Source organism: Argopecten irradians, chromosome 5 (assembly GCF_041381155.1).
Source record: "Argopecten irradians isolate NY chromosome 5, Ai_NY, whole genome shotgun sequence".
Classification (NCBI taxonomy): domain Eukaryota; kingdom Metazoa; phylum Mollusca; class Bivalvia; order Pectinida; family Pectinidae; genus Argopecten; species Argopecten irradians.
In genome coordinates, this window is record NC_091138.1 from 22,723,691 (window position 1) to 22,747,745 (window position 24,055).

General features: G+C 36.0%; 1 protein-coding gene across 1 annotated transcript in view; it reads left to right on the forward strand.

The window, feature by feature from the left end:
* Positions 1–23,515, forward strand: part of LOC138324328 (QRFP-like peptide receptor) — a 72,623-nt gene extending 49,108 nt beyond the window's left edge. The window contains exons 3-7 of the mRNA XM_069269404.1: positions 14,155–14,331; positions 14,392–14,663; positions 21,216–21,320; positions 22,332–22,440; positions 22,662–23,515. Coding sequence (XP_069125505.1) covers positions 14,155–14,331; positions 14,392–14,663; positions 21,216–21,320; positions 22,332–22,440; positions 22,662–22,783 — 785 coding nt within the window. The 3' untranslated portion in view covers positions 22,784–23,515. The remainder of the gene's footprint in view (positions 1–14,154; positions 14,332–14,391; positions 14,664–21,215; positions 21,321–22,331; positions 22,441–22,661) is intronic.
* The last annotated feature ends 540 nt before the right edge of the window (positions 23,516–24,055 follow it).

Genomic DNA, 24,055 nt, shown 5'->3' on the forward strand with positions numbered 1-24,055 from the left:
AATTATGTGAAATAGAACTATAGAATCCACGTTAATCACCTGAAAGCATAAATCGTATGGTTAACAGCAAACCGTTGATTGTTTGGATGGTGATTTGGTCATTACGTCATAGAACGTTCAGAACGGCCCCATATAATAAAGTGTGATAAAACCAAGAATTTAGTTTTAGAGAAATTAACGATAACATATTAAAGGATTATCCATACACCATTTACTTATAGTAATCATTTATTGTGTTGATATCATCTATATGTTTATATCCTGAAGCAATTGCCATTCGATACCAGATATTGAAGTGAAATTAAAATATCCGACAGAGTTCTTCCTTTTTGAACTTGTTTAAGAACTTGATTCCCATCCTCTATATTACTTGTAATCGAGCGTCAAGAAACGGAACAATTATGGATTTTAAAATAATATTCTATTGTTATCAAGAGTTAAGCAGAAGATAAGCAGAGTATTGTGCAGAATTATTATACTGCTACATCTCCACTGAATAATACTGCTGAAGATACCGAGCAGGATACCCCACACAGTCACATTATAGTGTTACCTTAATGAATAATACTGCTGAAGATTCCGAGCAGGATACCCCACACAGTCACATTATAGTGTTACCTTAATGAATAATGATGCTGAAGATACCGAGTAGGATACCCCACACAGTCACATTATAGTGTTACCTTAATGAATAATACTGCTGAAGATACCGAGCAGGATACCCCACACAGTCACATTATAGTGTTACCTTAATGAATAATACTGCTGAAGATTCCGAGCAGGATACCCCACACAGTCACATTATAGTGTTACCTTAATGAATAATGATGCTGAAGATTCCGAGCAGGATACCCCACACAGTCAAATTATAATGTTACCTTAATAAATAATACTGCTGAAGATAACGAGCAGGATACGCCGCACAGTCACATTATAGTGACCTAACTGATGAAGATACCGATTGATACCCCACAGGTGTTACCGAATAATACTGCTGAAGATTCCGAGCAGGATACCCCACACAGTCACATTATAGTGTTACCTTAATGAATAATACTGCTGAAGATTCCGAGCAGGATACCCCACACAGTCACATTATAGTGTTACCTTAATGAATAATACTGCTGAAGATTCCGAGCAGGATACCCCACACAGTCACATTATAGTGTTACCTTAATAAATAATACTGCTGAAGATTCTGAGCAGGATACCCCACACAGTCATTATAGTGTTACCTTAATGAATAATACTGCTGAAGATTCCAAGCAGGATACCCCACACAGTCACATTATAGTGTTACCTTAATAAATAATACTGCTGAAGATACCGAGCAGGATACCCCACACAGTCACATTATAGTGTTACCTTACTGAATGATACTGTTAAAGACATCAAACATGGCATCATGTTCTATAATAACTAGTGCTGTCTCCCTGAACTATACCAAAAATTATCGAGGAGGACCCGCATGTTCTCACATTGAAGGTGGATTTAAGAATAAAAGTTATATTTTACTCTTCGAGAGGGACCTATAATCGAAATACCAGATAGCGGTTCAATGTGTATGCTTAAAATAGATGTTTTAATGAAGAATGATCCGACAAGGATGAAAAAGTTTCAATATGAGAGATATCAACTGAAGAAAAAAAGTGGAAATTTTATACGGAAGTTCAAAATGAGAGAGTTTCAATCGTTATCATTTACATCACTCCCAAACGAGCTCTGTAATGGATTTCAGGTATATTCATGGTTATAGATCGATCTTTAAATAAACTCTGTTGACACCTCGGTGTAGCGGAGTCGTTTACTAATTACAGACACCAGCAACACATAAGCATGCCGTCTTGTCGATTCAGAGCAGACAAAGGGCTCCTTTATTATCTCACCACAAAATGCAATCCTCTTCATAAAACAACCCTCTTCTAAAGAGCTCTGAAAAAGATTTTCACTAATAAATTTGATTTTCTTCGAAACTGCTCCTGAAAATATTTCTTTATTCCAGGTGTTTTAAATTGTATGAACACATACTTTTTAACCCAAAGTGGTGTAGATTTTATGTTTCCGATCATTCTCTAGTCTTGTGTCTGAAATAATTTAGTTACAGAGTGTTAAGATAGACATGGTTTCTGTAAGTCAATGTGTCATTTGAAAAACAATTTCAATTGGTTGCCTTATTGTCGTTTGTTAGGTGAAGGTGCATATGCTAACAAAGTCATTGGCCGTATTTGTATTTACATTTTAATATCACAATGGATTGCGACTAAGTGACAGTAGTTTATGGACGTCGAAATTTGATCATATTTTATCAGTGGTTGGTCAAGAGAATATAAAACATTTGATAATAATAAGACCAGTTTAAATCAGAATCATGTAAGAAGTTATATTTTTTTTGTAATATATTTGACAGGCATTGCCATTAAATATGTAGGTAACCCATTGTATGTTAAATATCAATGTATGTCTTAATAGGAAAAACAATATTAATTTTATGTTTACATTTCAGCAGATCAAAAATTTGATTAACGTATAAAATTGATTCATACACAATCAGTGAAACAGGTTGATCAACAGTTATAATAGACAATAGTAATTCTAAATGTTACAATTATGACGTCACAAATGATTGATGTCATAAGGACCCCAATACTGTCAATTAAGCACTGGTTGTCTTTGTTATATGCTTTGGTGTTATCCAATGGTGCGCGTTATTGTGCCATTTATTCTAATATAAGATGCTAGAGGCAGCAGACATGAAAAATATATGGCAAAATAAGATTTTGCTTGAGGGGTTTTATTTGAATTGTATTTTTAATATCTGGGTAATGATTGGATAAATCAATGACAAATAAAACGTTTAGGCGTGATAAGATTTTTCATCTAATTTTGACAACTTCGAACAATCATAAACTTGTATAAGATATTCATAAATATCATATTAGCGTATTTTTCAACATATTTAACAACACCACACAGAACCAAACGTAACAGAAATGTCCCCAATAAAGAGTTATTAATGAGAAAACATTAAACAAACTATTATATCAATCGTTAGAAACAGTAGTACAAGAAAATTATCGGGACCCCATTCATTACCAGAAGTAACATGCCCTGGGCCGTTTTCGTTTATTCGAAACAACCGGTTCGACCGTTTGTTAAAGTAATTATTTTAGGTATAAATCCTGACGAACCTGCAGTTTTTGATACAGGCCGGTGAGGGCTTTGTCAGAGCTCGTCTGAAAACAAAATGAAATCCAGATCTGTCTTTAATTCATAAACGAACAGCTAGGTCCTTCCATTCAAACCGTGTAAAACGGTCCTGGACAGGAACTGTCACTAGTTCTCATGTTATGCTTGAATTATTCTTAATTACGCTTGATACTTTTTCTGAATACCACAATTAATACAATACCATTTCAGTTTCCAGTATGGCAGTTTGCATTAAATCTTGTGTAAAGTGAGATTAACGCTGGTCTGATTGGATAAATCGACCTATCACGTGATGACCCATCATAACTTTTAATCGCTAATGTTAGATGCACACAGCATTATAATCATAATGCCGACAAGCTTTTCATGTCAGTTGTGATATTCTTATCCTACTTTCAGTATCAAAATCGTCGCCATTGTGCTTTTTATTTTCATTAAGAATGACATGTTTAAACCATGACAGGACATAACTGTGTGGTATTAAATCAAAATGTTAAATGTCTGAAAATTATTCTGATCACAAACAAGGCAAATATGGCGTAGTTCACAGTCAGTTTGGAACACAGGACATGGTGGACAATGCAAGTTACACACGTGCATGACTGGTGATAATCTGTCGATATATTTTAGTCATTTGGCCATCTATTCTATCTGTACCAATATATCTATTAGAATGGACCGTAACTACGAACAACCAGAACCGAAATGATACGCCTGGATTATTTTGGGAAGTTAAATGCTAGGATGAAAAACGGCCTGATTCTGATATGTTTTCTTTTGTAAATTACAACATTGTGAAAGTTAGTCATCTTTTGTCTACATCATATCAAAAGACAATCTAGTTATGGAGTTTTTAACAGAAATGTCCAGTTTCCCTCATTGGTTAAAGGTTTTCTACATTCACGATCTCCGGTTTCATTGTAAATAGTATCAGTTCTGATGAAGGACCATGCTTGGCTTTGTGTTGGACAAAATTAAAACGATTTGACGTGACAATATCAAATGATGCAGTCATACGATAACGTCAAATGTTGTGTGACAATTATATCGTTTTCATTCGCTGTTGCTATACTGGACATGCGCAGAAGAGATCGACGTCCGGTTTACCTGACAGCTGATCGCGTCAACGATATAACCATCAGCTGATTACACGTCTACCACGATGATAACTAGTGGACGGTAGGCTAGTCGTCACAATCTCACTTAATTGGTAATTAATCTAGACTCTTTATACCACGTGCACTAACACAATAAATATTTATCGAATCACTATCTAAAACTTTGATCCTGTATGTTATCTACAATGCCTTTGTTTACCTGTTAGCGCGTATGTTCGCCCGTTCTTTGCTGTTTTTCAATCGTTTAGTTCTAGAATACGGAGATTTGAACATGTTTTTCCCAATCATGAAAAGTCATTTATAATAGAAACCTACCATGGTATAGCAATCAAATCTGTATAACAAGCACCTGCTTAAATCACCTTCGATAGTCAGTTTCGAGATAACACAAATATATCGGGAAAGTACGATTACCGTCGATAAGTCACGCCTTTTACTAATTGTGACTTCAATGACGTCTTATTTTGACGTTGCATTCGCCGGAAGGTGGGACTGATTGTACTCTCCCTAAGCTGTTTAAGTATTTCAAATACCTGACATTGTTGGGTCCCATTTTAACAGAACTTGACTCAACGTTTCCGTACCACTAAATCCACTACAGTGATAATTGGACTTTTACCTTGGGTAAAAAAATCACAAAAACAAACGTTCCCTCAGCAGCAGCTGTTCGAGACGATTGGATCTCTCAAGTGTCATAACCAGATTAGCGATTTCATACTTTGACTGTATCAATGTATTGATCGAGAAGACCAAACGGTCGGAGCGAAGACATGATTCCAATGTGTGGTAGATTGTTTGGTTTATTCGGTCCAGATAATTATAATCCTTTAAGTACGATCACAACTTCTAATGTTTTCTGGGTGCATTTCCTTAAGAGGCACTGAGTGACTGAGGTCATAAAATATAGATTCACAGAGTAACGAAGTGTAGGCGTACACCGAGGGAGGTTAGTTCAGATAATTGTATTTAGTTTAAAGAGGTTGATTAGTTTGGTCCATTGCGTTATTTTTAGCGCTATATCAACAGATATAGGTATTTAATAGTCTATATTTTCCACGTGATATATCGGGTGTTATTAAGATGCTTGGTGATAATTGGATGTTTTGATCTGCACTGCCCATCTATGAGGTGGGGTTGGTTGGTTGATTTATAGAAAATGTCATTTAAGGACGGCCTTCCGTGTATACAATGTGTTGTGTATGTGAGTGTCTGTACATTTAAGGACGGCCTTCCGTGTATACAATGTGTTGTTTATGTGAGTGTCTGTACATTTAAGGACGGCCTTCCGTGTATACAATGTGTTGTGTATGTGAGTGTCTGTACATTTAAGGACGGCCTTCCGTGTATACAATGTGTTGTGTATGTGAGTGTCTGTACATTTAAGGACGGCCTTCCGTGTATACAATGTGTTGTGTATGTGAGTGTCTGTACATTTAAGGACGGCCTTCCGTGTATACAATGTGTTGTGTATGCGAGTGTCTGTACATTTAAGGACGGCCTTCCGTGTATACAATGTGTTGTTTATGTGAGTGTCTGTACATTTAAGGACGGCCTTCCGTGTATACAATGTGTTGTGTATGTGAGTGTCTGTACATTTAAGGACGGCCTTCCGTGTATACAATGTGTTGTGTATGTGAGTGTCTGTACATTTAAGGACGGCCTTCCGTGTATACAATGTGTTGTGTATGTGAGTGTCTGTACATTTAAGGACGGCCTTCCATGTATACAATGTGTTGTGTATGTGAGTGTCTGTAAGTTTTGAGAGACTGTGCTCCCTTGTGATAGGGCCCTAGGAATAATACCTGCTGTCCCAAGTTATGACTGTAAGATGTTATAATTTTCTGAACTGTTCCATTGTTTTCAGGAATCAACTTCCTTTTTTGACATGGGTTTACTATTGTCCTATAATTAAACATTGCTTCTTTAAGGAAAGCCCCAATGTCTGTTGCCTGCCCGCGACATATTAGTCTATGAAATAACAAAATGCAAAGAAAAATTCATGTATCAATAATAATATTTTCATAATAATATTTTCAATGGGTGTTCGAGCATCTGTGAGTGTCAACTAAGACTGGTATAACGTTACATGAGTCAAGTAGATATGGTGATATCAACATGAGTTCGCTAATCAGCATTCGGTAAGCCTCAAGCTGGGGAGCCAAAACTTTCACAAGAGTAGAGTAGAATTTTGTTTGATTAAATGTACGTCCTATTAACAGTCAGGATCATGTAAGGACGGCCTCCCATGTATGCAATGTGTAGAGTGCAGGAAGTGCGCGGTACGTGTTTTTGGGAGACTGCGGTATATTCGTGTGATATCTTCTTATATAGTGGAAATCTTGAACTTTTTATAGTGTTATATCACTGAAGCACACCACCGAGGATACCAAGCAACACACCCCACACGGTCACATTATACCGAAAACGGGCGAACAAGTCGTCCTACTCCATGAATGTCGAGTGCTGAGGAAGTGTAGAAACTATCACTTTTTTAGACTTTGGTGTGTCTCGGCCAAAAAAAGTCAAATGAACAAGACGTAAATTTTCGACTGAGTGAGATAGTTCCTGAATTAATATTGGTTTACATATAACCTTCTTTTACGAATACTGCAATAGAACAGCAATCACATTATTTGCCTCTATTTCAGTGCTGTTATCGATTTTGAGTTGGAATTGTTATTTCAATACCACAAGCGGGTCATAAAGAGCAGTACAGTTCACACCATCATAAACGTCACATCTGTTTATTTTACCTTTGATAATTAGCGTGCCATTAGTGACCAGTTTCCCGATCAAATGCTCCTACAATTCAGTTTTATAGGCCACCAAGAGACAAGGTTATCAGACACAAGTTTCTATTCTATATAATAACTTAAATAGAATTTGCGGTATACCTCTATTCTCCATACAATTGTTCAATGGTAAAACAAAAAAGGTAACAAATTAGCGTTTTGTTCATTCATGGGTACAAAACAACTGCTTTTCAAACAAAAGGTAACCTCGTCCCAGTATTAAAAAATATTTTTACAGCAAATAACAAAGTAATTTTGGTAGCGTATATACTTTAAAGATATGAGCTTGGTAACTTATTTATGAGCTTATGACATAAAGTAAAAATTGTTCCGACATACCATCAAACAAATATTACAAGGTTTGAGTTATAATATACTTAGTAAGCTGTCCTGCCTTGAAAATATGCCCGAAGTGGCAGAATTTGATGCCATTTTTCGTGAAAAGTATCATTTTAATTCACGTGGTCCTCCATCATGAAACCAGGGAATATCAAATCAGGAAGTAAAAGTTTGTTGACCTTAGGTTAATCTGTTTTTATTTTTAATGTCATCCTAACATTTTTGTTCTTGGAACGATAAATATTTAATTGGCCAGGCATTGGGAATTGGCGCCAGGTTCATGCGTCCCATAATCCCCTCATTGCCGTACAATAATAAGTAACTTCACTTTGAAACAGACTAATCATCCACTCACAAATCCCATGGCTATACTTGTTCAGTTTCCCACGATGAACGGCCATGAATGCCCATTTATAAGCCATCGGAATCCTTTCCTTACTCTAGATCTGATAAACTCCATTATGAACACTTTCTCCAGCAGTAAACTATAAACATCCCGGAGAGACGCTTGTTAGTATGGGAAGGCCGAAACAAGCGTCAACGGGAATAGGAAGACTGACCATGTGGGATATGGTGACCAATCAGACGTCTATTTGTCCTATGGTTCACACACAAATTATGGTTATGTCCAAGGTCAAAGGTCAGGATCCTGTAGGTACAACACGAGCCAGAAAACTTCCGGGGAATTGTTATTACGTTTACAAGACTGTGTTTTTTTTATGTCAAGCGACCGTAGAATAAAAGTGCTGGATGCTGTTTGGGTTATGTTGAGGTGTGTCGGGAGGCTGTGGTATATTCGTGTATGTCGCCTTGTTCTAGTGATACTTTTGTCGTCGAAGGCATCACAAAGCTTCACCACAGGGCGCTAGACTGAAGACCAAAGGTGTGACGGTTTCAAGGACGGTGTTAGGATATCTATCGTTTGTAGAGCACGGTCGCCTTTAACACTCACGAGAGCATACGGAGCAGGCCGTCTTATGTCATTAGTCAATATATCAGCTTAAATACTTCCAGTTTTAAATACTTTCAGTTATCTTCTACTAAAATATCATTTACGACATCAAACCTGCAATACCAACGTAAACGATGAAATTTTGATATTCAGATTTGTCGCATAAATGAAAATATCATACATTTCACTACATGATCAGTATCAGCTCTATGTCACTGTACCAGATCACTATCAGCTCTGTGCCACTGTATCGGTCATTGTATACATTGTTTGACCTCAATGGCTAATGTAATCCCGTCTGTCCTGCTGCCTTCTCATAAGTACCACTTACACCCGAATGTGTCAATCATATCATTGGGAGTGCCACTCCTTTCTTTGTAACAAAAATCGTTATATATTAAAATATTTCAACCTTAAGCGCTTCTGAAGTGGACACATCTGGAGGAATAGCCATCACAACAGAAAAGACATCCACATAGCGTACATGAACAATGAAGCTTTTAGGGTGTAAATACAATGATATCAGAGGATAGATCTTTTTTCAATGTCATCAGTGAGACAATGCAACCAAGTCGACAGGAATCTGTTATTGTAAGTCCTTTTACTAGTATACCGTAGAGACATAAAGAGACAGCTATCCTTAAATGTCCTAACTGAAAGGCCAGTGAAACACTAGACTTATCACAGCACCTTCAATTTCACAATACCTATGGTAATCACCTCAAATGTCTGGTCACTCTGTGCGGATGGAATTTGATTTCCAAAACTGTAATTGATTTGTTCACAGGTTCTGTTGTTTCAGCCGATATCGGATTTTTGGAATGGCTATTCCCCAGGTAGCCTTCCCACCATAAGTTATGTAATTACGTCTCCCAACAATTACTATGGAGGAACGGGTCGTGTCTCTCCATATGCTGGTTGTTTATGGATATGACGCTAACCTTAAAGATTTAGTCAATGTTAACGCTAAAACAATGTCCATTGTTAAGATAGAATTAGGCAGACCCAATTAGGCGAAATATGCAGGCACTCCCTATATGGGCTTTCTCTACTGATAAATATCCTAAATCATTAAAGATAATCAAATGCAAATCAATTGTCAAGATTAGCTAGAGCTTATAAATAATTCATCTTCTTTGCTTACAACGTTGTTTTGGACACACCCCTGCTGCCAGGCTCACAGGTTCACTGTTCCCGACTATCAGTGATTAAGGAAGAAAACACATGACCTTGTCTCATTCATTTGTTACCTGCCATTAACACGCTTAAATTGACTTTAAATAAGTCATTTCGAAGCTGGTACAAGATATTTTTATTGTCTTAGCAAATGTGTCTAACAAACATAATTCATGATAAGATACATTTGTTTTTTGTTATTTTAGTTAGCTAATGACATTATAGAAGACACTATCAATTAAGAGCACCAACAGGCGGCTTTTGTTCAAAATTTATGTATCAGTTTTCCTATATTTGTATGTATTGGGTGCTGATGGCGAAGGTTGATTGGAAATGGCGAGGGTTCTAACCTCCTTGGGTGAAAATGAAAAGGATTCAAACCTTGATACTTAACCTACCAAAATTCGCTACATATCTATGGTGTCAATTGTGACCAACACTCAAGCTGTCCTTATAGTCTTCTGTTTCTTCTTTGTGTAATCATCATTTTGACGAATACGTGCAATAATTTACGTCATTGTAGTTTTGTAAAGACTTCTGCGATAACTTTTTATTACACAAGAACAGATAAAGTGATTAGGTTTTACAGTCGCCATGCGGGCCGTGTCACATCCGACATCTATACTTCATTACAAAGAAAGTCTCCATTCCCCTCCTATCTCACTTCAATTAAGTTTAATGTGTAACGCCATACGCGCTATTGTTTGTATCGTGTTTTATCTGCACACGAAATCACTGTCTAAATTTACCTATTAGCTCCGTGTCTGTGTCAGAACAACGCTTAATTGCCAGTTGTCAGAAGAGGGCGCTGTGATCGTGACACGATAAAAATGGCGACGAAATTATAGGATTTATTCTGCAAAGATACTGGTCACATGGCAATCTAAATCGACATATAAGTACGGGATACAGATTTCATGTCATGGGTTATTGGAAATCGACATAAATGTGTCCAATAGAACAATAAAGAAAGACACAGAGAAATCAAATCAATGCAGCTGCCTTATTGTGTCAGACCATATTCAAGACGTGAAATTGATGGGATGTAGGGTTTCGAAGAATCGTAAAGATTTCCTGATTAATCATTAAAACTCTATCAAACCACGTACTATCAGTTTAGATACGACTTTCATAAAATACTTCATTACGAGAAATTCAGTATTGACATTAACTCCATGAAAACCAACAAACTCTAGATTTTTATGTGAAGCTGAAACAATTAAAATGAAAGTGGAGACATTTGATTTTTATTCTAGTTTTAGCTAGCTTTGATACCGTATCAGTCATGGTGCAGATTTCATTAGTGTTACCTTGGTAATTGAAGAGAAAGCTATTTAATATCATTAAAGGACCATGTATGATTTGGGCCGTTTTTTGCCGTGACTATGTCTGTTTAAGATAGAATTTGTACACAATCACATTAACTGATAGTCAAATATTAAAGTTATTACAAGGTTCGACTGATTGGTTCACCTGATTCGTTTTATATCTATTTCTATGTTCGCCATGTCATTGGTTTAAAGATGCTACAACGCTAAATGACATTTTTTTCTCTATCAAAAATAGAAGAAGACGGATTAAATATTTTTCTTCAATTACAAAAGTTACTTACTTTACACCATTATCACCATTGAAAACTTTGAGCTTCTTATTTTACTTCAAGATGAAAAATAAATAATTGCGACCAGAAAAAAAATTATGGCTATATGGAATGCAGTACTGATTGTGTGTCCACCAAATGCAAAACGAGTTATTTTATATTATTTTTGTGTTAATTAGAGATACATTGGTTACATAAGTAAATACCAAGTATTGTTCAAATGATAAGTATCGTTTATGCTCTATCGGCGGTGGAGCATCTTTAGTCACAAGTAGACAATTGACAAATTAGGAAGGCCCCACAACAAACTCTACCGCAAGATAGCAAAGTCTCCGTCAATATGCAAATTGCTAGCAGAAATTGTACACAATAAAAACATTGTGCTCTAACTTGATGTTCATGGTCACTTACTTACTTCAAAATAACTTTACTTGATAAAGGCATAACAACTAATCTGAACAGCTTCATAATTACAAAATGGCGAATTTCTTAAATCAGAAATGGTGACCCATTGTCCTATGGTCAGGTGAGTCTTTGCTTAAATCCTCAACAACTTTGCTTCAAATGTAGTAATGCTCACAATAATAATAACGTTAAATATCTATCAACAGAAAAGTGAAATTTAACCTTAATCTTTGAACTTATGCATTGAACATGTTCAGTTGATCATACCTTATTTTTCAATTGTTCATTGGTAAAATCTAAGATAGCCGAGTAAGTCGGAAATTGTTAATAGGCTAACCCAAACGTTACAAAGCAGGTCTGTATGACATTGTGAATCATCCTACAAAAATTGAGAACAATAATTCATTACCTCCCATTATACAAAGTACAAAACAGACAACCTTATTGGTTGATAGTATTACTAGGGGGTCGTTTCTATCACTACAATATCATGCTTTGCTTTGTGTACGTCCACTCCATCCTGGTCAGCCAACGATATCAGTGTGCCGACAGTTATGATACATAAAACTATCAGTGATTGCTGCTGCAGATTACATAAACAGGCGGTTAGATGATTTGTGTGGTTCCCGATAATGGTATAACAGGCACGACTGGCTGATTGCGTCTGATTTTTATCTCATCAAGGCTTATAACGATTGACACCCGTAACAATACTGGTAGTGCAACAAAATTAGTCTTCTTTTCCATAGATCATGTGCACTGTTAAAGGTTTGGATTGGTTTTATATTAATCTCCTAATGGTTAATTCCCTTTAGCAGACTCGTGCATACGTGACAGCGGAGACTCTTACACTATAACCATCCTGAACTCATCGGATATTATCGCGAGAATATCTATTCCCCGAGGAGTTCCGGATGACACTATAACACTATGTTACTGAAACATACCGAGGGCTACTTACAAACTGGTCACGTGTTACTAATAACGAGGCCACCATTCCTAACATGCTTAGACAGAACAGGTCAAACAGAAAACATTTTCGCTGGTTTGTCTCGCCAACGCCACAGTATCAAAAAAAACTTTTTTGTCGATTGAGCTCTTAATCTAAATGTCAAAGGTCAAAACGTTACCATCAGTATTCAACATCTTTTAGGGGTGGCTTCAACTACATTGGATGAGTGAGTGTATATGGTCAAGGTACATGTGAAAGAGGAAGACTCTTACCATGTATAATGTATTTCTTTCAATGAAACATATTGCCAAAGACAGTGAGTGGCACATTCAGCAGGACACATTATACAGTTGGTCTTTTACCCTAATGTTGCCAGGAATGAAATTAAGGTGATAAAACAGTGAATTCTTCTCAATTTCTTGATGGTAAAAACAATCAACGGATATTCCATTTGCTTCTCTTTTTATTCTAAAACTTCGAAAAAAGAGTAACGTACCATTTCTAAACTTTCGAAATGCCATGTAAATTGTTCTCTGGTGATGGGAATGTAATCACATATACATGTATGTTGAGTAATAACGATTACCTTATGAAATAAATACCTACAATCATTGTATATAGTAGTATTTCCTTAAAATAAATATACCTTCATGGACTTTAAGGAACTTGTACATGTTGTTTATTTTACGGGTCGCCGCTTTGTTTTCAAAATTCCCACTCCCTTTAACATTAGCCTTCTCTTAGATATGAAAGTGACGTCCACACACATGCCATTTACCTGAAGGCTGATGTATTTAGAAATCTCGTTTGGAAAGCGCATTAAATATAGCAAACAATTTCCGTGTAATTTATAAGTCAGTCCACGACAAAAAGCTATTTGCGTCCGTGTTACTATGTTCAGAATAGGAGCCCTATTGTCTGAAAGCAGTCAAAGCAGATCTGATGACGTATAGCACTGCAAAGCGTCCCGCTTGACACCTGTTGATGGCAGGGTCGTATAGATACTCTTGTCACAAACACACTTTGATTTGTTACTCCGGGGAGACTGACACACAAAAGCACTTACGATGTATCAAATATCTAAGAATATATGTTAACGTCACATTTGTTTCTGGTTTGTCTTTACGGGATCAATTGAAGCTGAATGTATGTGTAAAAATATTTCATTTTTACAATGATACACTACATGAAATGAAAGTCAATTGCAAACAAGAGATGATTACGAGAACGCAGACAACGTATTGAAAAGCCAACAACGAAGCATGCACTCAAAGTTAGAAATATCCATATTGCGTATAATATACCGTTTCATTTATCGGTGACTTCTTTGTTAGTGTAAAAGTACTAATTTCAGTGAAATAACTTCAGTGTCAACATTATATCTGACACGTCAATGTGATGATGAACTCGCGTATTTTCAATAAAAGATTAAAAGTATAACTTCACTAAATCCAAAATGCATTCATTCTTTGCGACTCTAGATTTTTGAAACTCCAAAGTATTTCCAGCACAATACCGAAACCGAACGTTTCATACTTGATTTTCTGTCAATATTATTGAAGTGTACAGTTCATATATATTATATTGATGTTTTATTGCTATATATTTTTCAGTTGCCTCGCTGGTGTCCAGCGTGATGTCGTTGACCTTGATAGCATGTGATCGATTCTTCGGGATTGTATTCGCGATGAAGGCTCACATTATAGAGAGACGAGCGTGCCACAGTATTCTTGTGATATGGATTATCTCCCTTGCCATGGGCGCTCCCATGTTAGTTGTTAGAACAGTCCGTAGTCGGATATGGATTATCTCCCTTGCCATGGGCGCTCCCATGTTAGTTGTTAGAACAGTCCGTAGTCGGCAATGGCGGGATCATTTAGAACTGTGGTGTGAAGGGGAATGGGAAGTTGTTAAGAGAGTTTCGCCCGAAACAGGACAAAGGATGGACCACCGACCGGGCCGAGTGGCCTACTTAACTGTTATAACTATCGTCATGTTTTTTCTTCCCATGTTGATCATGCTTGGCACATACGTCGGTATCATCAAAACGTTATGGCAGGCCAAGGTGCCTGGGGAAAGGCTGTCCAGTGACGTCAAAGTAGAAACCAAGGTCAAACGCAAGGTACGTTTACCAAAGACAATTCTACATTGATCTTAATTGTTTTTTGATTATTATTATTATTACAGCATGCATCATATAACTGACGAACAATTGTCTTATCTAGTATAAACATACTTGAAAGACAAACCGGTTATCCAAATTCCCTTATCTTGGTTTAGCATTAACAACTGTTATTGTATAAATGTCGCATGTGTTCCGGTAAGGAAAAAAAATCCAAAACTACGCAATTCAAAATAAAATCATGAAGGTCAAATGGTGCCTGATAGACAAAAATATGGTTAAGAATCGAGAACTGTATATCAACTCTATACCGTCATTTTATGACTTTCCTTTTGAAGGCTTTAAGAAGTTCTTTTTGCAATTCTTTAATACCGTTCAGGAAATATTTTCTCATTGGAATATTGATTAATATATGAAATATTTTTTATCACATAATCCGCCTGATATCCAGTGATTTCGTCCGTGTAATATTTTGTATATGTCACTAGTGTAATATGACCTGGAGCGTTTTAATTGGCTGGAAATTCATTGAGACGTCAGACAGAAACAATAAAATGACGGCAGGAAAAATGAAGTGACATCAGGATTTCAAGGACGCCGGGACAAAATGGCGGCCTTTGCTGTATTTTGGAATACATTTTGACGTGAAACTCTTTGTTTTGTAGGTATTTGGAGTTATGTTATAAAAAGTATTTTAAGTTTGTGTTCATTTCATATGATATTTCATGAAACTCTTCTCGAAGTTTTAATTTTTGGTCTTCAAGTGTTGTAAGCAACACACGTCCGCTGCCGTCAATTACATTTTTCTAATCTACATTGTATGGCCAGTTATCACTGCTTAGTTATACTATCATTGCATGACGATTGAACAAATTCACCGGCAGGAGACTAATAAGTATGAAGAATGACCCTTCCATTTGTCTCTCATGATAACACAAAGATGGTGAATTAGAGATGATGATTTTTTTCAGTATAGAACGTCGATGCTGTACTATGAAGCTAGCGTGAACAGAGTATATGGTATCGCTGTGTCTATTGTGATTTTATTCTGCTTAACGGCACACGCGAGTCCTCAGGTCTTGCATGATAGTTTATTCTAGGACCAGGATTAGTGTGAAACTGTTCCTGAAATAGAGACAGTTGAGTGTCAGTACTAGTTTTAAGACCTGTGGGAAATCTGCAATGACGACTGTACCTACTGCCCAGTCTAGGTATTACAATACTACTACCAGGCATGTTACACAGTCAACTATCAGGTGGAGTTTTAACTGTTGGAGTATTTTTAGGTTTTATTTATTATTAACGATAAAAGGAATTGTATTTAACGCTTAGTGCACATCTACCGACAGCCCACAGTAGTAATAGAAGTCTTCACATGGCATGGGAAAATGTTAGTAGAACATAACGTCCAATTTTTTAAGACAGTTTCCCCTGATTGCAATGTGTTGTTGTGCGAATGTATGTGTATTTTGTCATAACGATTTTTTTTCTAATCGTAAACGATCTACTTGTTTTCTAAATTAATTTATTGATATTTGAGATGAAAAAAGGGTTCATCATTAATTAACACTTTAACCATGTATTTTACTTTTTCGTGTCTGTGGAATGCAGAAACAGTAGAGTTACATCGAAATATCATTGCCAATCTAGCGATGTTCCATTATTTTAAACCAAGTTAATATACAATTATTAATATTTTATACCTTTTCTCCTCTTCTTAATTGTACCCATTTTGACGAAATTCATTATATGCGCGAAAAATGCTTGTTAAAAGCTGTTGGGAGAGAATTATATTGCATAGAACAGCAATTTGTTGTACTTGAATGCTGAAATAATCAATAGCATAAATCCACAGCTTGTCTTTCATAACATTACACAAATTAAAATATATTCGCATAATCAAAATTAATTTATTCAGTGATTGATATCTGTTTGTAAATACATTGTATGTATAATAGTAATGTACTTCCAATAGTCAATTTAAAACTTCCATTTTTCAATTTCAAAACACACGATATTGTGTGGTATGCATGAATATTTTCTAGTATAACTTTAATCAATAAACTTTCAAGACTTTCACGTTCTAGGTATTAATAACATTTCATTATTCTGTATCGCAAAATGCAGAAAATTAATTTGAATTTAAAACACCCAAATAACCTCTTTATATTTTATAAATAAGTATATATGTTCCTTATCAAAAACGTTTTGTAAAAACGAAAATAAACAATGGAATGGAGAAATTCCCAAAACCCTTTACTTATAAGATTATGCCATGATTGTTGATGACGTATAAAATAAGTTTGATCTTATATGGAACGTGATACTATAAAAAGACACATGCTATGCTTAGCTGTCACAATTGTTTCCGATGTAAATGTCCCTTGAAGATTTATAAGTCTTCTTTCGAATATCATGAAGAATTTATTCTGTTTCCGGTAGCGTTTTCTCTTATTTGCAATCGATTTTAACATTATAAAGATTTATCTTTGGGAATAGGGTGACAAAAATATCCTATTATATCCAATCAAAATGAAGGTTTTTGATAATCCACAGCTATGTTGGCAATACTGTCGTTTTATGAGCAAACAGGAAAGGTCAAATAACGTCCTAAGCAATGAACTATTGGTAATTTTATTACCTTATGGCTGCCAAGAGTTATGTTGCTCTACGAAGTACCTAAACCCTCATATTGCTGACTAGTTCATTATAAGAAATTTACCAACTTTATTATGGTATGTATCGTGATCGGATACAGGAGCAAGACGCTTGGAAACCATCTTAAGACTAGTGGAAACACAACACAAACAATCTATGATGGTTATAATCATGTCATGTTCAACAAAATCAGCAGATGATGTCTCTTTGGTTGCTACTAGTTTTATAATATTTTATCGTTACACATATATATTATTAGCATTTGGTTTGGCTTGTCGGGTTCAACTTCCTATCAACAGCTAAAGTCATTTAAGGAAATCCTCCCATGTTTACAATGCGCTTTGTGATTAGATGTGCGCATGTTGTTGTATTTCAGCGTTGTATCGCATCGTAATAGTGGACCTCATGACCAGGGACAGAACCCACAGCCTTCCGTACAGGGGCGAGCACTCAACTAAATGTCAAAAGTGAGGCAGCGTCTAGAGAGACGTTAGGAAGAACAAAATAAGTTAGGAGGAATAGCAAAGCTAAGATCCCAAATTTAGTCGCCGTAAGGATGCAATGTGCATCGCCTTACTGGCAGGGCGCATCATTAAACAAAGGTTTTATTTATCCACTTATCTATTACACTTTTTTATTGTCATCGTTTAATAAAACATTGTTAAACTAATAAGGTTTAAAAACATTAAACTAATAAGATTTTACTTATGTTTTAAAACAAGTTATTGATTATAGGATATTTACTTGAATATATATCTGTTTAATCAGGTAAAACAAAAATAGAAAATACCCAAGCATTGTGTTAAAATTAATGTCAAAGAGAGCGTCAATATTATTTACCCTGCGTTATAATACGCCGTTTCCGGAATACAACATTCAGTCAGTTTAGTCACGTGATTTTATTGGGGGCACACTTGAAACAAAATGGCGGCATATGCAATGATTGTACACGGGCGGAAAATTTCATTTTATGAAAGAACAATTAACATTAATTATCAAAACATATTGTATTGAATATAATCTTAACTTGCATGAATATTAAATATAGACACTTCACAAGGAAATGACATGAAACTACGGCATCAAAAGGAGTTGTGACCTAGCAGTTGGAAATCAACGGTATCTGAGATCTCACTTACAAATATATTTCATTACTTACATTGGTACTTTTCCAAAAATCAGAAACACAAAACAAAACAGTAGATCTTCGTTCCGTTATCGAGCAAGTATTACCGAAAATGGCCTTTACCCGGACATTGGTATTATCTACCTATAAGTGTCGACACCGTAACGGAAAATGTGCCCTACATTTCGCGGTCACATGACCAAATCAACGTTTTCTACCTCCTACACAGAAGAGTCCCTTTTATCACGGAATCGGCGTATTGCACCTGCTGCATGAACGTTAAAGGCGACTAGATATGAGATGTTCTCATTTTGTCCTCTCTTCATGTCTTCCTCCCTGATGCCGACTTCTATTTGGCCTGAATTTGAGGGTTTGGTCTTGCGCAAAATCTGTAGGCTCTGTTCCATACAATGTGGCGAGGAGACATAATCATACAGTAGACCCCTGAAACATGCAATATTTACAACAGCATATCGAAAACAAATGCAAAACCAAATGTCAATATCATGCTAGGTTTAGGCGTTATCTAAAAATCATTTTAGTGTAGCTGTTCTGTTGCCATTGTGGCATACTAAAATACTATCTGAACTTAGGGCCTTGGAAATGATTAATTGCACGTGATCGTTTCACGTGAGGAGAGTTAAGAATATGGTAAAAGTTGCAATATTATATTTGGTGACGTATATATGAAATTCCATACCAGTTATGATAATGTGGTGAGATTTCTATTTTTGCTTTTGTATCCCGCTGTGATTTGACATCAGTAAGTGTTGTACGTCCTGACAGATGTGATGTCCGTGTTTACCTGCCATCTGTATACCTGTATACTGTGATTTGACATTAGTAAGTGTGGTACGTCCCGACAGATGTGATGTCCGTGTTTACCTGCCATCTGTATACCTGTATACTGTGATTTGATATCAGTAAGTGTGGTACGTCCTGACAGATGTGATTCCGTGTTTACCTGCCATCTGTATACCTGTATACTGTGATTTGACATCCGTAAGTGTGGTACGTCCTGACAGATGTGATGTCCGTGTTTACCTGACATCTGTATACCTGTATACTGTGATTTGACATCAGTAAGTGTGGTACGTCCTGACAGATGTGATGTCCGTGTCTACCTGCCATCTGTATACCTGTATACTGTGATTTGACATCAGTAAGTGTTGTAAGTCCTGACAGATGTGATGTCCGTGTTTACCTGCCAACTGTATACCTGTATACTGTGATTTGACATCAGTAAGTGTTGTACGTCCTGACAGATGTGATGTCCGTGTTTACCTGCCATCTGTATACCTGTATACTGTGATTTGACATCAGTAAGTGTGGTACGTCCTGACAGATGTGATGTCCGTGTTTACCTGCCATCTGTATACCTGTATACTGTGATTTGACATCAGTAAGTGTTGTACGTCCTGACAGATGTGATGTCCGTGTTTACCTGCCATCTGTATACCACACTTGTAGGCACTGTCCCCGAAATTAGTGAGATACTCATTACGGCGTTTCCGGGCTAGTCAACACCAGTCGGAAATGAATTAATTTCAGGAAAACAGTGGATCAGATTTTACGGGATAAAACCAATCAGCACTTCCGTTTGGTCGATCGCTGTGTTACTAAAATTATCGGAATAAAATAGGTCTATTTCATGCCTCTATGGAAAAGATAGTTGCAATAGTTTTTTTAGTGAATTGATTTTTTTCGTATTTCATTTTTGATAAAACAAATGTTACGCTTTGGTTTTATTACTTTAATGTCCTATTAACAACCAGGGTCATGTAAGGACGTGTCAGGTTTGTTGGTGGAGGAAAGCCGGAGTATCCAGAGAAAACCCTCCAGCCAGTGGTCAGTACCTAGCAATTGCCCCACATGGGATTCAAACCTGCAATCCAGGGGTGGGTGACTTATGGTCAACATGTCGGGACATCTTCATCACTCGACCAGTTGTTTTGGTATAAGAACGATCTGGTCCTGTCAGCGAATAATTTTGGTATCATGCAACTGATTACTCAATCATATTCCTGGCATTTTGTCTTGAGAACTAAGTATCTAAGTATCATCCTTACTTCTATATCTAGCCCTGTGATAGTACCAGCCGAGTGTGACTGGGTACATTGACGGATGTCTCTGACAACATTCGTTAATCATTTAGCGCTGCAAAGTAGCAATCGTTCCAGTCAATGATGTCTTCAAAATCTCCCATGCAATCGCTGTTATCTTGCTTGTCTTGCATGCGACATTACAGTGGAGGTTGACCTTAAATAATCATAGGTGTTAAAAAAGACGTTTATAAAACGCAGTATCATTGTTAGAGTTAATCGTTTCCAAATTTATACAATATTAGTCGAGAATACTAAGTCGACGTAGACTTCGTCTAGTATATATATACGGTTCTGTAAGAAATGCGTTATATCGATCTGGATATTGCGTGTGCGTGCGGAATAGGGGTTTTAAAAATATGCGAAACTTTATACTTTAGAACAATCGAATTTACTTAACATAACCATTACATCGAACACAGAGACTTAGTTTTCATCACAGAATGTAATTCATTCTGTAAAAGATTTTCAGTCTCGATATTGTTAGCTATTTTCGCTTAATTGGTGTTATTCATGGAGCAGTACTTTGAGGTCCGTGTTGTAAAAAGGTACTTCAGACTGAAGTATACCAGTCTTAAAAATAATGGACCCGCTGACCCTTTTTAATCTCGACAGAGTCATTTGCCTTTTTTATTTACAGAGTTATTGTCCTTTGTATATTTACAGGTAGTGATGATGTTAGTCCTCATCATGGTAGTATTTTTCGTTTGCTGGTTTCCACTACAGTTCTCCGTCTTGTATGATGCGTACAGACCAAATCAAAATACTCCAGTAAGTACACAAATATTTCAACAAATCAAAACACCCCGGCAATTAATCCAATACCTCCTTTATACAAATAAAGTTAGCATGCAGTCAAAGATTATGAACCAATTTTACAAGATAAAAAAGTCATAAACTGACTGATTTAAGTTCCATCATGAGTCGAGTCAACTTAAACTTGGATTAATCGTTTTTTGTTTTGGAATAGCCAGAACCAGGTAAAAAGCAAAATGTGAAAAAACAAACCTATGATTCATCAACCATCGATTTGCTTATTGCTTTTATACCATCTGACCTGAAGAATCGGGATAATTTCAAAGTGTTTCGTAAGTCGTAATGCGCGGTTGCCGTCCTTTAACTTTCATTTTTCTCATATTCCACCCGTGTGACTAAACTGAGACTTGCCTAGAAGTTGTCATCTGAGATTGTGCTGACAAAGTGGGTTTTTTTCGGGTGGGTGCATAATTTAAGATGGACGACACAACCGTTACCTTAAAAATCTTACTGCTTGTCTCAGTTCCTCTTAGGGAAGGCAGTTCATGAAGTGCTTTTATTTTTCGACCTCGAAAACAAAACATGACAATCACAGTTTTATCAGCACAAGCAATATTTATATATATATTGTTATATTTGGGTCGGTCTGAAATCCAAGATTGGCGTGAAAGTCTCCGTCTTCAAAACAAAAACACATTTTAAACTTCTTCTCTAGTTCTACGATTGAACTGAAAAGTGGCAGGGGTGTAACAGAATGGAGGCCCAATTAGTGCTGCTATGCTTAGTCGCCCAAACGTATTGCCAAGGGTCAGTCTAAAATCCAAGAGCGACGCCAAATCATCATCTTCAATACTTTTCCTATTCAATTGGTGTCAAAATTGTCAAATGACCGTTATGGCTCTTTGAACCACTTGTTTCCTTTCTATTCACAATGATGTTTCCATTTCACCACTTTCACCACTTTATATTAAAACCATGTTCGATTGCTGTGATGTGTCTAATATATAATGCCATTTTCACCATCAGCTTGATCCGTGGTACAATGACTTCACCTTCTTCGCCAAACTCCTTGCCTTTTCAAACAGTGCGATGAACCCGGTCATCTACGCTGGATTTAACAATAACTTCAGAAAAGGTAAGATAGATAACAATACATATGAGATGCCAAATACACAACAATGTAACTTTGTTTCTGGTATTCTTGTCGTATCGCTTATCGCCATTGAAACGACGAAGGGAATGAAACCGGGCATACAATGTCTTAAAAAAACGAAAAATATGATATTGCTGAAATATTTTTAACGATTTTATCAAATTCCATAAAGTTATATTTTTAATTATTGCTTTTTGTTTCAGGATTCAAAATAATGTTCGGCTGTTACAAGAAGCAGCGATACACAACTTTGTCCAAGATGGACGATTCTAGTCATAGCGCTACAGGACTTACCATGACAACAACACACTGTACCCGGATGTAGAATTTCTGACCAGGATATACAACATGAAATATTTTTTTGTGTAGATTTGCTGTTGTTTTCGTGATAACTGTTGAACCATGAATGTAAAAGCAATGGATATATATGTCATTGGGATCGATGTTCCATATGCCAATCATGAATAGTTTTACCCACAAAATGTATTGAAATATCCAAACCACGAATGAACAAAATGTTCAATATGGAAAATCATAGCTGTCACATAAGGCTTTCATTACATGGTTTTATCATTATTTGAGTTAATATTGACCAATATATCATTTGCCTTTACCAATATTTAAGGTATTTTATCATTGAAACATTTAGTTTCATTACTATTTGATTTGGTGACATATGTAATTGATTTGCATGTATTATTGTTCTATTTCAAGTTGCCATTGTATTATTTTCATTTATCGTTATATTCATTTGATTTAATATCTATTTTGTTTGATTTTATTGTTATTTTATCTTGTTTTATCTGTGTACTATTCTATTTCACCAATGTATGAATGTTATTTTTTTTACTATAATGTTTACAGCAATTGCGTTCTATGAATCAGCAGATAACATTCCAATTATTTTCTTGATACACAATTTTTGGGAGCTTGTTGAAATATTTTCATCGCGAATTGACCAAAATAAACTATCATCTGCAACACAAATAAAAAAACAATTATCCATATGATGGAATATCGTTACATATCTTACACTAATAAAGTCTATTTGATGGAACATTTTTCAGATCTTGTTTTTTAGAAAAAGAAATATTTGGAAAGGTCTATTCCTCAAGTTTTAAAAATGTAGATAGAAAATTTACGTAAGGGATGTTTTTTTAGAATCCATCAAATTTCCTATCTCAATGAACCATATACATTGTACAGTCCTATTGCATGACACTGGGAAACTAAATGCAGTTAGATGACAGTCCATCAATTTCCCCTTAATAATAATGGCGACCCTGTTTTAACTCGTCTAAAACTGACATTTTTTGGAGTATCGCAACCGATGGCACAGAAAAAAATCTGATTAATGGAGTCAGAGAAACGAGGAAGTCGTTCCGTTGGGTGTACGTGCAGCCGAGAATGCGAAAAAGTTTTTTTTTAATGAACGTTTTTATAAAACAACGCATTAAAACAATATTTTAGTGACGTGTGAATGAAGTAGCACTTTAGATATTGAACAATACCATGACGAGATTTTGATAAAATTCTTATTAAAAAGCAAAGGCATGTTTTTTTCCAAAACTGTTGAACCCATAAAAATAATTAATTC